The following is a 15,746-nucleotide window of genomic DNA, read 5'->3' as shown; positions in this document are numbered from 1 at the left end:
AGTTCTGGGTATCAGTCTCAGCAAAGGATCATGCCCAGTATCCAGTAAAGGATACTTACTGTTCCTTTCCTTGACCTTGGATATAGAAGGATATATAAATCCAGACATATATATATATATTTTTTTATATATGGTCACATGATAGCCTCGGGGGAGTGGGGTCCCAGAGCCTAGAGTAGATCCCCTCTGATCTGGAAGGACCCCTGGAGACCCCAGTTCAGTGCCAGATGCCTAGTTTGGACAAAGATGTCACAAGGCAACCATATTTTGTCTGGTCTCTCCTACTGAACTGCTGCTCTTGTGAGAAACACCTCCAGAACCCCACTTTACTAACATTACAGCCAGATGCCACCTCCTTCTATCTCCAAGATCAAGGATGGAACAGCATCCTGGGACATGATCCTTTACCGACACTGATACCAGAACTCCCCCACCCTCAATCTCAGGAAACAGACTCTGTTCTGAAGCTCAAGCTTCAAACTCCAAGGTCTCATGGCCCCAGAAGCAATCCCAGCATGTGATCTCTTCAGAAAATGGCAAAGGCTAAGTTCTCACAACCTTCATGCTCCAGACTGCTCCGTGTCTGCTTCCTACTTTGCCACTTTGAGCAAGTCTACATGGGTCCAGAAGCCTGGCCCTCTAGAGAGTAGGGTGAGACTCCCTGGGAGCCCTCATGGGTATTTGAATGCAGTCAGCACAGCACATTACATGAAGCAAACACCCAACTTTATTTCTGCCTTTTCCCATATGAAGCACCCTTCCTCACTAGTTCAAGGTTCTGGTTCCCCTCCTATCCCAAGCAGGGCTCCCCTGGCCTCCCAGCAGGCTCCTGGAGAATGAAGGGCTCTTGGCTCAGACCCTAGCACCTACACGCTTTGTTCTTAGAAGAAACCTCATGGAAGATCAAGGAGTGTGGCATGGCTGAAGGACAAGTAGTGTGGCATCTGCCCCTCAATGGCTTCTAGTTGAACACCTTGTGGACAAAACAGTAATCTGATGTGCACCAAGGTTCAAGGCTGCCGTCCGGGGACTGGTGGTCTTGCTGAGGCCTCCATCATGCAGAAATGGCAAGGAGCCATCTCTTGCTAGTCCAACTTAGCAGGAGAACAAAATGGGCTCTCTGCCTCCTGGAGAGCAGGGCTTAATCCCAGGACTTCAGAACATCTTTAGAGCCTGGCGTAGTAGACAGTAGGATATTCAGGGTCCCAGTCACAGAGCTTCCCACTGAGGTCCATGCTGGGAACTAGTCCTCAGTTGTAGAACTTCGAGGCATTCAAGGCTGGAACCTTGCTCTTGACAGCCACACCTAGGATCCTGTCTCCATGCCAAGCATCTTCCAGGGCTTGGGCTCAAGCCAAGAAAAGCTCCTGGAGCCTCTCTATCCCTAGGAACTCTGCAGGATGGGGGGTGGTTTGTTGTAGGGAAGAGACCAAGGGAATGACCTGGGCCTCCAAGAGTAGCTAGTGCAGGGGACAGCAGACAGAGGTGATACCCAGAGGAGCCAAGGACTAGAGGACTTAGCCATTCTGGGCGGAATACACCCTCTCCACTTGGGGACAGAAGTCTACAGGGTCAGTCTCTGGGAACCCCTCTAATGACTTCCAGGTGCACAGCCTCCTGGAAGCAGAGCTAGCCTCTCAGCAGCATCTTGGATAGGTGCTGGCTTGTCTCTGACTCCCGGAAATGGAACGGGAGGTACAGTGGGTACCTGGGCCAGCTGGAACTGCTCTAAAGACATGCTGTCTGCACCTGCTCCAGGCCCCGATTTTGAAGCCTCAGCTAGCGTCTGAGGTGGTCTTGCTAAGGCTCCCACACTGAATGTGCTCTGAAGAGGATGCTCCCATCCTTGCTGGCTGTCCACAAGCTCCGCAATACCCTGGCCTCCAGTCCTGGAGCCACTGGGGGCAGAGCTTCCAGATTCCTCCGACAGTGCCTCCAGAAGTCTTTGTAGATGTGATATAGAGGCAGGGGTAAGGCTTCTTCCGTCACTGTGGGCCTCCAACCCTAGAGCAGGAGAGAGCAGAAGCTAAGTCTCAGAACTGCAAAAGAAAGCATATAGCATGGCTGCAAGCATTAACGTTGGCCTTTGGTATTTCTTAAGGGGCTATGGAGCCAGACTCCTAGTCTCAGAGGTCTCCAATAGCCCAAGAGGTCTCTGCTAAGGCACAAACCATTATGTTCCTACTGCATACCAGTCCAACTGTTGGGTGTGATGGTCTATGCCTGTATCTCTGTACTTGAGAGGTTGAAGCTGGAGAATTCTGAATTTGTTCAGCCTAGGTTACACGGAGAGACCATGTCTTGAAAACAAATAGGAACATCCAGGACAACTGAGGTGTGTTATTCCTTCGCTTGGCCCCTCAAGTCACCACAAAAAGATCCTGCTGGCCTTTCTACCCATGCTCCAGCAGCCCAGTTGGGCTTCTGTTAGCCCAACTGACCATATGGCCTTCACCTACCATATCTGTCTTCAGCTGTGCATCTTGAACATCCTCTGGAATCATTTCTGTTCAGGCCAAGGGAGGACATCAGAAGCTCCTCAGTGCTCTCTAGTCTGTGCACGGCCAGGAGTGCACCTCTTTGACTTCTTTCTCTTTGCTGCCACACGCAGACTTGACTGGCACTATTTTGTATGACCCCACTGCTGCCTATGGTCTCATTGTTCCTGCTCAGTGTCTGGTAACACATCCATGCTGTCGCCTTTAACCAGTGGCCCTCCTCCTGCCAGATTCTTCTAGTCTCACAGCCATGCCCTCTCTCTCTAAACTATATCAGCACTAGAAACCACAGGAGTTGAAGTCTCCATTTCTAGCAATTCAGCATCAGGAATTCATCTTCAAGCAGCAGCATCTCTACCCTCTACTAGGTTTGCTGTCCACCTCAGCCGCTTTCATCCCTCCACACGGACCACATCTCCAGCCACCTTCTGTCCTACGTTCCTGCCACACCCCAGTCCTCAGTGCCATCCTATGTCCTGCCATCTCTACCAGGTCTGGGTACTTTGTATACCACACCCCTCCCACTGTTTCCCTTCACCGTGTGGAGCTGAAGCCACAGGCAGGTCTCCAGATCTGCACGTGGACCCAGGTCCACTCCTGTCTTCCTTCCCATGACGCCCATGTCTGATCCTCGCTCCCGCCTTCCTTTCTCCTCCAGGACCTGCCCCCCCCCACACACACACACACGCTGTGTCATCATTTTGACGCCCAAACATGCCAGTCTGTCCACCACTGTGGCCGCCTACCCTCGGACCAGTTCCTCCCAATTCCAGTTCTCTGCTTTCCATGATTGTCAGAGCTCTGGGCTGACCTGCAATGTCCTACATCTCATTCTCTAGCTTTAACAAAAAAGTATGTAATATTTGATTAAAAGTATACATATATCAGGGAAAGTGACATCAAGAATGATACTTAAGCCAGGCGTGGTGGCACATGCCTCTAAATTTCAGCACTGGAAAAGGTGAGCTGATCTCCCAATTAGAGGCCGGTTCAGTCTATGTATTGAGTTCCAGGACAGGCACCACCCCATAGTGAGACCCTGACTCAGAATAAGAGGGAACTGGGTTGCTGTTCAAATAACACTATCTGGGAAGCAAAAACTCAAGCACACAGAATGTGGGGAAATATTTCCAAATGTCATAACAAAGAGATACCATTAAGAATATTTTCTTAAACTCTTATAACTCAGCAAGAAAAACCCAATCCAACTAAGAATAAGGCAAAGGATCAGTGCAGACATTTTTCTAAAACCAAAAAGGTGTGCAGAGGGCCTGTCATCTCATAAAGAGGCTGAATGTGGCTAGCCATTAGAGAATTGCAAACCAGGGTGGCAATGGATACGTCTATTCCCACTGGGGATGTTCATAATCAAAAGCATAGACTACAAACCTCAGCAAAGGTTTGTATGCAGAAAAGCTGGTAGCCACCTACATAGGTAATGGAGTTTTTAAATGGATCAACTGCTTTGGAAGCCAGCCGGGTACGGAGTCACCATGGGGCCCAGAAATGTTATGCCTGGGACAGATACTGACATAGTATATTCATAATGGTCCCAAAGCAGAAATATCTCAAATGTCCATCAAGTGGTAAAGAAATGTGATGTCATTCAGCAGAAGAGGAATAAAGTCCTCATAGGTAGAACAACAGATGAATAGCAAAGGTTCTGTGGAGGGCAGTGAATCAGACACAAAAGGCATGTGGCTCCATTTATATTAAATGTCTAGACAAGGTAAATCCATAGAGGCAGAAGGTAGATTGCTGATTATCTAGGACTGGTAGGGAAAGGGGGTGGGACTCAGGTGTAGATGACCTAGAAATAAAATCTGGGTCACAGGCACACACAGCAGCTTCACTGGGTGTCACACTGTGTTCCAGAAGGGTTGCAGCCATTTGTGGTCCCGTCAGTGGGATACAAACATCCTTTGCCCTGCATCCTTTATGAGTATTTGACATTATCATCACTGAGATAGTAGACTTCTGCTAATTTAGGGAGAGTGGGTGGTGGTGTCATTGCTTCTCATTTGATTTCTTCCAAGGTGCTTATTAACCACCTCATGCATTTTTCTATCTGTATTTTGACTTTTTGTTTACAGCATTTTTATAATACTACTAGTGACTCTCAGAAGCATCTCTATTTTATAACTTGTATTTTAGATTTACTTGTGGTGTCTCTTAACAACACTTATTGTGGTTACTGTTGGATTTATTATTAATCTTTCTAGTTGTTAAGAGTTATTTGTAAAGAAATTCTTTCCCATCCCAATGTTATAAAGACATCTCGCTAGTTTCTTGCCAAACTTTTTACAGTTTCCCCGTGCACATACAAGTCTTTAATGCAGTATGAGTAGTAATGCTGCGTAACAGCAGGTGCCTAGATACCATCTCAGAACCATGTAGAACAGTGCTTCTCAACATTCCGAATGCAGCTGCCCTTTAATACAGTTCTACCTGTGGTGACCTCCAACCATAAATTTTCACTGCTACTTTGTAACTAATTTTGCTACTGTTACAAATTAAAACATAAATATCTGATATGTGATTTCTGTAGAAGGGTTGTTGGAGCCCCAAAGGGGTTGAAACCCATAGGTTGAGAACTACTAAGGTATCCTTTCTTTCATAATCAAGTCCCTGCCCCAGAGTTTTCACTTTTTTTTTTTTTGACTCAAAGTTTCATTACATAGCTCTGGCTATCCTGGAACTCACTATGTAGACCAGACTTATCTCCAGCTTACAGAGATCCACCTGCCTCTGCCTCTCCAGTGCTGGATTGGATTAGAGCTGTGCAGCACCCTGCCTGCTAGGTTTTCATCTGAATAGAACTTTCCTCTCTGTCCCCACAGGCACTTAGGTAGCTCTACACCCATCCTCTGCACTTAAAAGCTCTATATTCGGAATCCAGACAGGTTTCTGTACAGTTGTATACTTTACACGTACCTAAGGACATCTTGTAAACTCGGAACTGGCTAGGGCAGTCTTTCCACACCCCCTTTTTCTGTTATTGCTGGTTCTGAAGACAGAATCACTATCATGTAGCCTAGGTTAGCCTCAATACGCCCTCGCCTTGGGTCACAGGCCTGTGCCGCCATACCAGGCCCACCACTGCTTTATAGCAGGACCGGCTTGGCTGTTGTCTTTTATCTCGTATAAGTTGCTCTGCCAATATTATCAAATTTGTTATGATTTTTAGTGTAAATTTTTAAAGTTTTTTTTTAATTATATGGATGGGGTATGTGCAAGTGAGTGCAGGTGTCTGCTAGAGGCCCTGGCACAGGAGTCACAGGTAGTGAGCTGCCTAACATGGGTGCTGGGAACCAAACCCAGTCATGCTTGCCCTTAACCACTGAGCTATCTTTCCAGGCCCTGGATTGTAAATTCATTGGATCTATAGATCTGACTGGGAAGTTTTAAGATTGTAAACACTGTCTTCCTGTCTGTATCTAGAATGTACACTTATTTAAGTGTTTCTGATACAGGTTGTCACTATGCAGGCCAGGCAGGTCTCAAACTTGTGACTGGTCCGCCCACCTCGCTTCCAAGTGCCAGGATCACAGCTGTGCATCACGCTAGGCAATTTTTAAATAAATATTTCCCCCTGGAGAGCTTTTACATAGCTTCTATCTCTTGTTATTTGTGCTCTCATTTTAAAGTTATTTTTGAAGGTTTGCAGAAATATAATTCTTATTATCAGTCAAATATACTGATATTTTTAACATTATCCTAGCCTTAATTTGTTCATTGATTTTGCCTGTTTCAGTTCATTGTTTCAGTATCATAATCTATGATTAGTGATAGTTGCTTCTGTTTTTTGTTGATTTTTGAGGCAGACTTTCTCTGTGTAAGCATGACTGTCCTGGTACTCACTCTATAGACCAGGCTGATGTCGAACTCAGATCTGTCTGCATCTGCCTCCCAAGTGTTGGGATTAAAGGCATACGTCACCCACCACTGCCCAGATTTTTGCTTCCTTTCTAAACACCAAAACTTTGTGTCTTTTCTTGCCTTACAATGGCAATGGCTAAGTGTTGCAGGATATCAGATCACACTGAACCCTGAGATTGTATTATTTACTGAAAAAAAATCTGCTTCTAGTTGTGGTGTGCTTCACCCTTCGCACACACCTTTAATTCCTCAAGCTGGAACACAGACATGCCCTTAGTAGGTTTGTAGAAGGAAGCACCCATGTTTGAAAGTGATGTCTGATTGAGTGGCAGACAAAGTGACAAATCGGAGGAAGATATGACAGAATAGGATATGCCTTAATTCTCATGAGAAGGGAGAAGAAAGGGAAGCCACTTAGAACAGTGCACACACAGAGAACGGAAGAGAGTGGGGGGTGGGCAGGAGGCAGTTTTACTGAGAGAGTATTTTACAGAGACAGGTTGAAGATAGAACAAGATAGACACAGGTAAAGACTGAACAAACCAGAGAATGAGAAGGAGCCTGAAGATTAGAACAGATTGTAAAGGTTGGTATGAGGCCAAAGAGAGCAATTCAGTCAGAAGCGGAGAGGGGAGCCAGACTGAATCAGTCAGCTTGCAACAGCTGAGTTGAACCAGCCAGCAGCACTTCAGAAAGAATTAGAAAGGGTGAGCTTATTCAGCAGCAAGTCTCAGAGGCTGAAAACATGCTAGGCCTAGTTTAGATTGTTCTGAAGCTAGAAGCTTCCAGGACTAGGGACTAGGTTAGCAGATTGAGGCAACAAGCTTTGGAGATGACAATTATAGCAGGCGAGGAAAAGGTCCTTTGACAGATAAGACCTCCATTTCAACACTGAATAGATGGACAATAGTGGGGAAACTTATCTTGGTATTAAGATTTAATATTTTGTCATTAAAAATTACTTCTACTCTAAGTTTTGACTTAAGATGCCCATTATCTGGGTTATTCCTCTTTGCTAAGGGGTTTTAGTCTTCAGTGGGTATTAACCCTTTTCACATATGTTTCCAAATTCCATCATGATGAGTCGCAGTGACCCAACCCACCTCTCCTTGCCTCTTCACCGTCCCTCACACTTCAGCACCATTCCCTAGATTAAGTCACTTACCTCTCCTGTGGGAGTCAGGGACACTCCGGCTGCAGTTATACAGCCTGCAGACCCGGGTGATATCTGAGGTGCTCAGGTTCCATCGCTGGCCAATGCGAACACTGGAAGTCCAGAGTGGTATGATGGTGGGCTGCCCACGCCAGCTGAAGGCAAACCTGGAACCCAGGGGTAGGGCTTGTGTTAGGTCACAGTAGAGAGGCTGGCTAGGAGGGCAGTACAAGGGTATGGGGAACGGGGCAAGGGGGTAGGAGGCAAAGGGGAGGAAGGGCCAAGGGGTGCCAAGGAGCAGGAGGAAGGGGTGGAGAGAGCAAGGAAGGGGGCAGGAGGCAGAAGGCATGAAGGGGGTATGGGGGAAGGAAATGTGCTTACCTCCCATAATGCATCACTGATGAGTAGTCATAGGGAACTAACATATTGCTACTCCGGGACTTGATGAAGTTGATTTCAAAGCCTTAAAGCACAGACACACACACCTTTGTTATTCAGAAGACAGGCAGGGAACAGCAGGCAAGGAAGGGGAAGTGGGGTGACTTCTGAGAATCCACAACCTATGAGTGGAAGCGTCTGGCCCTCCTGATTGAACCTTATTAGCTAACCTCGTTTTCTGTACACCTTTGCTAACCCTACTCTACTTGACCCTGGAAGTAATCCAGACCTGTACCAGGGGTGTCTCGTGACCATGCAACCATAGCCTCCTACCAGCATTCTCCAGCATTTCCTCCTTCCCAATTCACTTTGCATGGCACTAATCTTTGCATCCACAAAGCTGTGGCTGCTGTGCCTTGGACACTGGAACCCTGTCTATTCTGCCCCTTGAGCTTAGCTCCACTAATGTGCTGTCCTCGCAATCCAGGGCTCTGGTGCCTGAGTCCTTGGTGCCCAGACCTTCATCTTCCCGTTTTAGACCACAAAGTCTGGAGAGCTGAGTCCCAGCAGTCCAGTCACCCTGGTTACCCAGAATGCCCTCTTTTCCCCTCCAGGCCGGTGAGGAAGAGAAGGCTGCTGCCTCCTCAGGGCTGCTGTTCCTTACACCTTCGTTGCCTAGCCCCTCCCCCGACCAGGCCCAGCAGGCTGTGTCCACACTATTTTTCCCCAAAGTCATCAGCAGCCTCTTTAATCAGTCCCGCAGAATACCAATTTTTTTCTCTTCAAAGACCCTTTTATTATTAAACATAATTATGGATAGATAATATATTCCCCTAACTCAAAAACCAAGTTATCTAAGCTGGGCATAATGCTCTGCACGCCTTTAATCTCAGCACTTGGGAGACAGAGGCAGGAGGATCCCTGTGAGTTCCAGGACATCTACTGCTACATAGTGAGACCTTGTCTCAAGAAAACAAAATAAATCAAAGCACATACCAAGTATCTAGTGTACACAATGTCCTGAGTGCAGTCCCCAGTGCCATGGAAATATAATACACATATATTAAAGATAATATACACAGATATTAAAGGCAGTAACAAGTCTCCTACCCCACCTGCTTCCTCTGAATTTCTACCTCGCGATCCTTACAGAATTATTGTGATTAGGTTTATGCCTTGGCAGAGTTTATGCACATTCGTGCCGACAGATCTCACTTTTCATATTTTCCCTATTAAAATAGCTGAGGTTTTTTTGTTGGCAGTAGCATAGAAACCCAGTTACAAACCAGACAAGTGCTGTACCTCTTTGCTTTGTCCCTAGCCCTAGGTGGGTAGTGGTTTTGAGCCAATTTGATTGTTAGAAAACACTAATTAACCTCAAGAGCTGCTCAACTCTAATTTATGCTTTTGCCTTAATTAATTCCTCCCTGTAACTTAAATGGGCATGTTTATTTCTTCTCTTTGCTTTTATGGATATAAGTATTGACAGCCTCTATACATCCCCTGAATCTACCCTTAGCCAGAGACTATTGATTTTAAAATGGTGTTTTACAATAATTTAAAGACAGGGTCCGTGTAATCCCAGGCTTCCCACTCAGGACCCTCTGCCTCAGCCTCCAGGGTATTGGACTACATGGCTTTCTCTTCCTTTCCTTTCTTTTGAAAATCCCTGCAATTCCTTCAAACCCCAGAAATAAAAGGATTTGTCCCACGTGAGAGCAGTGTAGTGGGTGGTCGGTCACTGCCTTCTGCTTCTGTCATGATCAGGATGTCTGCACTCTTGTTTTCAAATCTCATTTCTCACAGCCTGTCATCGGATGAGTGCTCACAAGCACCCAGGAGCACTTGGAAAGATCGTGGTCACTCCCAGCCCCACCCAACAACCAATCCTTCCTTCTGTCATGTTCTACCTAGTTGCCTGAAAGCACGGTCTCTGGGGTAAGTTTCACACTTTTCATCTGACCAGCCCCAGAGCATCTGAAGAGGCACCTGAGCAGTTCCCAGTGGCAGGAGGCCTCCACCTCCTCTGAACCCCCAAACACTGTGGGTCCTGTCCCTTTGCAAGTGCCCCTCTTGCCCAAGGCAGTTATTCTCACCACTGAGCCCTGAGCCCCTCATGCAGTCTTGTTCTGCAATCTGATCCCTGCACCGTGCCCGGAACACACGCTTCCCTTTGGCATCAGGACTCCTTGTCCCCGCAGTCTTTGCTCTGCCACTTCCAGGGTATTCTCTGAGCCATGTGTCCACTGGTGCCCATCTTGTACACCTCAGCCTTTCGGCTTTGCCCCTTCCCTGACCCAGGCATCCCAGCCGCCCTCTAAATTTCTGACTTGGCTCAGTGTTCCCAACTGACACACATCACCTGCCCCAATAGCATCTGGGTTGTGGGAGACAGCTGAGTCAGTGGGCCGAGAGTCAAAGGACACTGCCAACCTCACATTCAGATGACTGACAGTGGCAGGGGGAAGGGAGACAAAAAGCAAATGGTTGAAGTCCTTTTTGGAGTTACAACTATGGAGGCCCAGAGCAACAGCCACAGAGGACCACTCTCAAATACCAGAGGGGTGTGACTGCCACTTGCCTCATGAAAAGGGGATAGTGTGGAGGATGAACTCTTCCAGGAGAGGTGACCCCCCCCAACTCAACTCCAGCCCTGGCCTGAGGCCTGTGTCCCTCAGGGTCCTCTGGGCCTAGCCTCACCAGCTGACTTACCTGGGAGGATCTCGTTCCAGTTGACCCGGATGTAGCGGTCCCGATCTGCCCGTGAATGCTCATGCCAGAAGCCGAGCACGTGCATGAGCTCATGTAGGACAATGCCCCGCCCCTTCTGGAGACACGTGGGTGCCAGGGACACCACCTGCATCCCTCCACTGCGCCCCACACCAGAGAAGCACCTGTAAGACCATGACAGTGAGCTGGTGTAGAGGTGAGCTAGCTGGGTGTACTGGCTGGTTTTGTGTGTCAACTTGACATAGACTGAAGTTATCACAAAGAAAGGAGCCTCCCTTGAGGAAAGGCCTTCATGAGATCCAGCTGTGGGCATTTTCTCAATTAATGATCAAGGGATCCATTGTAGGTGGTGCCATCCCTGGGCTGGTAAGTCTTGGGTTCTATAAGAAAGCAGGCTGAGTGAGGTAGAGGAAGAAAGCCAGTGACATCCCTCCATGGCCTCTGCATCAGCTTCTGCTTCCTGACCTGTGTGAGTTCCAGTCCTGACTTCTGTTAGTGATAAATAGCAATGTGGAAGTGTAAACTGAATAAACCCTTTCCTCCTGTCTTAGTCATGGTTTCTATTGCTGCACAAACATCATGACCAAGAAGCAAGTTGGGGAGGAAAGGGTTTATTCAGCTTACACTTCTGCATTGCTGCTCATCACAAAAGGAAGTCAGGACTGGAACTCAAGCAGGTCAGGAAGCAGGAGCTGATGCAGAAGCCATGGAGGGATGTTCCTTACTGGCTTGCTCAGCCTGCTCTCTTATAGAACCCAAGAGCACCAGCCCAAAGGTGGAACCACCCACAAGGGGCCCTCCCCACTTGATCACTAATTGAGAAAATGCCCCACAGCTGGATCTCATGGAGGCACTTCCCCAACTGAAGCTCCTTTCTCTGTGATAATTCCAACCTGTGTCAAGCTGACACACAAAACCAGCCAGTACACCTCCCCAACTTGCTTCTTGGTCATGATGTTTGTGCAGTAATAGAAACCCTGACTAAGACTCTGAGCATCAGGACAGATACTGCTTGTTCTCTAGGAACTGGGATGGACCAGGACAGACTGCCCGTCTCCATCCTAGAATCTACTCCCAGACTTTCTGTCCCTTCTCCCAGGTCCTTGACTGTTTGGCCTGTGAAGAAGCCTCAACACTACCCAATCTGCCAAAGGGTAGGGTCTGACACTCATGCGCAATAAAAGCAGGTCCTTGCGTGAGCAGACCTGTGTTGTCACAAGCCCGAGTCACAGCTTTCGTCCACACCACATCAGGCCCCAATGAAAGTCACCTCAGAAAGAAAGCAGAAGAGGTTAAATTAGGGGACTCATCTAGATTCAAGTGGCACACAAGTGACAGAACCAGGACCCAGCCTTTGCTCAGATTCATACCACAAGACCTCCGGAGCTGAGGACTTTGTAGAGGAAGGTCCTGTGCCCAATGGCCATTCTTTACCTTTGGCCCAGAAAGTCCAGGTCATGAATGAACTATTCAGGGTGGGCTGCGGTTGAACCCAAGAAAACAGATCCAGAAATAAGCTTAGATTTGTGCACGCTAAGGAATAAGCCTTACACACACGCACGCACAGACACACAGACACACACACACACACACACACTCACACCACCCCCATCCACCAGGAGCACTTACCCTGCCATAGGAAGGATGGAAACAAAGTCTCTCTGACCATGGTAGGCAACAAACCGGATGCATGTGAACCGTTCAAACTCGGCAAAGGCCTCCATAATGACCTGGCGGCTGGGTTCATCTGGGAAAGACACACCATGGCTGCTGACCCCCTGCGGAGGTCCCATAGCTCTTGAGGACCTTTGAAGTCCGTGTGAGGGCTGAAGCCAGGACATTAAGCTCACCTTTCAACACAGTATTCAGAGAGGACAATGCTGAAGAGGAAGCCTGGGCTGCAGAAAGGCCCTCGCTGTGTGACCATGTCACTCAGAGGGGACTAGAGAGTGCATAATGCATAGATTCTGCAGGAGTCCTGATACATAGGGAAGGAGGGTGGGAAGTCCCACCTCTACTCTCACTCACCATACTTGCTGGAAAGCAGGAAGGGGATCTCCACAACGCCACCAACACCCTTGGGCCATTTATTATTGGTCACTGACAACAATCGGAAGTGGCTCTGAGGAGAGAGGGCAGCTCGGAGTTAAATGGAGGACACAGGCCACCTAAGCTTCCTAATTCTCCAGGGTGCCATGCCTAAGTCTGTCGGGACTCTAAAGATGTGAGCAGTGGGACACGGAGGACCTGGGAGTGAGGAAACCACTAGAAGTAAGATGAAGGCACGGGAAGTGGGTGGGCCAACCGTGAGAACTCAGATGACAGAGGTCACGACGTGTTCTATCAAGTAGATAAAGGCATCCAAGGTTGGTACCTGGGAGGCCTGGCTCAGGAGGACTCAGCCCTTCCCACACACCTCCACAGAGCAGAAATATGGCAGGTGCACATGTGCAAGTCAATCTGGGCTCATATCTCTGTTTTTGTTTTTCTGTTTTTTGAGCCAGGGTTTCTCTGTGTAGCCCTGGCTGTCCTGGAACTCACTCTGTAGACCAGGCTGGCCTCAAACTCAGAAATCCACCTGCCTGTGCCTCCCAAGTGCTGTGATCAAAGGTGTGTGCTGCCGCCGCTGCTGCCATGCCACCACCACCGCCACCAGACCAAGGTTTATGTCTCTAGCCTTGTGCTCCCTAAGCACTCCCCCTGGGCCAGGTGTCAAGGAGTTTGAATCCCCTTTTCCAAGCAGCCCTCTTGGGCAGACTAAGTGGTCACTTCAGCTGTCACCATTATCATATTCATGAGGACCTTGAAAGCGGTACCTAACCAGCCATACAAACCAAAGAGAGGTCCCAACTGTCAAGCACTCACGACAGCTAGAAGAGGATTTTGAGACCTGTCATACATAGCCTTGAAGATGCTCACACCCCATGTGGGTACTCACTGGCCAGATGATGTCCCCTTCCACCAGGAAGCTGCTTTCTGGAGCCTCCTCCGAGATGAGCCCTGGGAGGGAAAGGAAGAAGGGATGTGTGTGAGCCTTGACTCCCAGAACACAGGCTGGGACGGACCCAGCAACGCCAGTGTCTAGAACTTCTGCTTTGGGACTAAACTTTCATGAGCACCAAAGCTGTGTGGCTTTGAGGAGGTACAACAGCCCCTGCTGAGTCCCAGCCTGTGAATGTGTGGGAAGTTCTTGGCCTGCTCGAATCCTTCCCCTGGTTAAGCAGACCATGGCTCCCCTCAGCATGTGTGACCCAATCCCAACTCCAGGCCCCCTGCTCTCAGGATGCAGGCTCTTCTATCCAGCCCAAGCCACACTCCCCAGACCATGACCTTACCCTGCCCCCACCCACCACACCTAGTTCCTATTATCTATGTTATATTCTGAACCCTTGAGGTGGCTAGGAGCTGAAATTACAAGTCACAACCACAGAGGGGAATTGAGGGTGACTACTTCATGTCTCAGTCTGCTGTGGCTTCTCATCTTCCTGTCAGGGAGCCTCCTGCAGCTGATTGCTGGGAAGAGAAATCTCAGGACTCGTGAAGCAGTGAAGGGAGTCACAGGATGCTTGAGAGAAATACAGCAGCACTGCCTGATCCCATCATAACTTCTGATGGCGACCCAGACTAGACATCTCTTTGTGAGTCCTCTTAGGTAGAAGTTGCCTCAGGATCATCTGATCAAGGCTGCATCCTGAAATCTAAACGGCCGCTCTCTAGGATCTGGTACAGCTGTGTGGTCTTAGCCCTCAGAGCCGTCATTCACGGCAGCTGCAACTAGTGGTATTTACAAACAAGACATCACCTAGGCAAGGACAGCTGTTAGCAACTACTGTGAGCCCTAGCATGGGAAAGTCTTCTCTGTGACATTTGAGAGTGAGTGCCAGGAAGACTCTTGTTTCTGGCTCTCCCCAGAAGCCACATGACTGACCAAGGATTGGTGTCTTTCTGAGCTTCTAACCAGAGAAAGAAGAGATCAGTGGTCGCCACCTACGCTGAGGCAAGGCTACCTCTGTTCTGCCAACATTTCAATTCATCATGGCTCCAAGATCTGAATTCATTTTCATTGTCACCAGCTCCAACCCAATGTGTCTGTGTTCCTCATGTCTGAGATCCCAGACAGAGATGCCCTGAGCCACAGACTTCTTTGTTCCTTAATAACCCACCCACCTGGCTAGGTCACACTTACACACTGTTACTCACAGAGTGACTGACATGTTCTCAAATATCTACTGATGATTTTGCTCAAGTCCCAGGCTGAGAGAACACCAGTGCTCTCTCATCAGATCATTTTAAAGAAATTTACAGTATTTCATATAAAAAATGATTAGCCAGCAAAAGAATACAGAAAAACAGACTTAAGCATTTCCTCCTGAAACATGCATTTATTTCCTGCATATGTGGGGACATTTCTTCTCAATCTTTTCCGCGTGTCCACATTCAGTGTGGCTTTTGGAGTATGGCCCCATGCTCTCACCTTGGTTTATTGCAGGGATGTCCTGGTCCTGAGATGCCCGGCTTCCCTCAGGAGTGAAGCCTTCTGGGACACTGGTACTGCAGACTCCCGTGCATCTGGATGCTAAGGGTGCTCCCATGCTCAAACCTGGCTCAGGTAGACAAGTGCAGACAAGATGCCCCCAGGGCTCCATTGTGAGACAGAACGGCAGGTTACAGGGAAACTAGCTGAGGGATTTGGGCAGCAAAGCCCAGCCCCTTCCAGGAGAGGCCCCCAGCATGCATCCCTAAAGCCTGCCTGGCTATCTCACTCAGTCAGACCTAGAGACAAGGCCTTCAGTGAAGGAGATCCCTATAAGGGACTAACACTTGGCTCAAAAAGACTAGGGCAGCCAATATGAGGCAGAAAAGAGACACAGTAGACTTTAAACCTTGAGGTGGCACCAGATTCAGGGCTATCCTCAGACCCTGCTCTTGAACTTTTTCTCAACTCAGGCTCATCCTGAGCGCCTGCTGCCCCAGCCAGGCTAGATCAGAGCCTCTGCCTTAAAACAAGTAGATATACAGTATGGCACTTGGCGGCAATCTGCTGTGAGGTGGGCCCTCTCTGCTCCTACAAGCATCAGGAGGCCTCCTCCTCCGTCCCCAGGAGCTCA

At 48.5% G+C, this 15,746-nt stretch overlaps 1 protein-coding gene across 1 annotated transcript; it reads right to left on the bottom strand.

The window, feature by feature from the left end:
* Window positions 1–728: 728 nt before the first annotated feature.
* Astl (astacin like metalloendopeptidase) lies at window positions 729–15,230 on the bottom strand. The gene is made up of 8 exons (XM_052181685.1): window positions 15,113–15,230; window positions 13,577–13,638; window positions 12,667–12,760; window positions 12,268–12,385; window positions 10,621–10,802; window positions 7,912–7,993; window positions 7,543–7,697; window positions 729–2,004 (listed from the first exon to the last, which is right to left on the bottom strand). The coding sequence occupies exons 1-8, from the start codon at window positions 15,228–15,230 to the stop codon at window positions 1,592–1,594; spliced, it is 1,224 nt and encodes a 407-aa protein (XP_052037645.1). The 3' UTR covers window positions 729–1,591.
* Between the last annotated feature and the right edge of the window lie 516 nt (window positions 15,231–15,746).

This window comes from Apodemus sylvaticus, chromosome 5 (assembly GCF_947179515.1).
Source record: "Apodemus sylvaticus chromosome 5, mApoSyl1.1, whole genome shotgun sequence".
Lineage (NCBI taxonomy): Eukaryota > Metazoa > Chordata > Mammalia > Rodentia > Muridae > Apodemus > Apodemus sylvaticus.
This window is presented reverse-complemented; position numbering and strand designations above follow the sequence as displayed.

Bases quoted from the DNA above. Each gene is read 5' to 3' on its own strand.
- Astl (XM_052181685.1), bottom strand. From the start codon at position 15,230: ATGGGAGCACCCTTAGCATCCAGATGCACGGGAGTCTGCAGTACCAGT. The intron at 10,803-12,267 runs GTAAGTGCTCCT...ATGGTCTTACAG, and splicing joins TCCATCCTTCCTATGGCAGG to GTGCTTCTCTGGTGTGGGGC. The intron at 7,994-10,620 runs GTAAGTCAGCTG...CTGTGCTTTAAG, and splicing joins CTGGAACGAGATCCTCCCAG to GCTTTGAAATCAACTTCATC.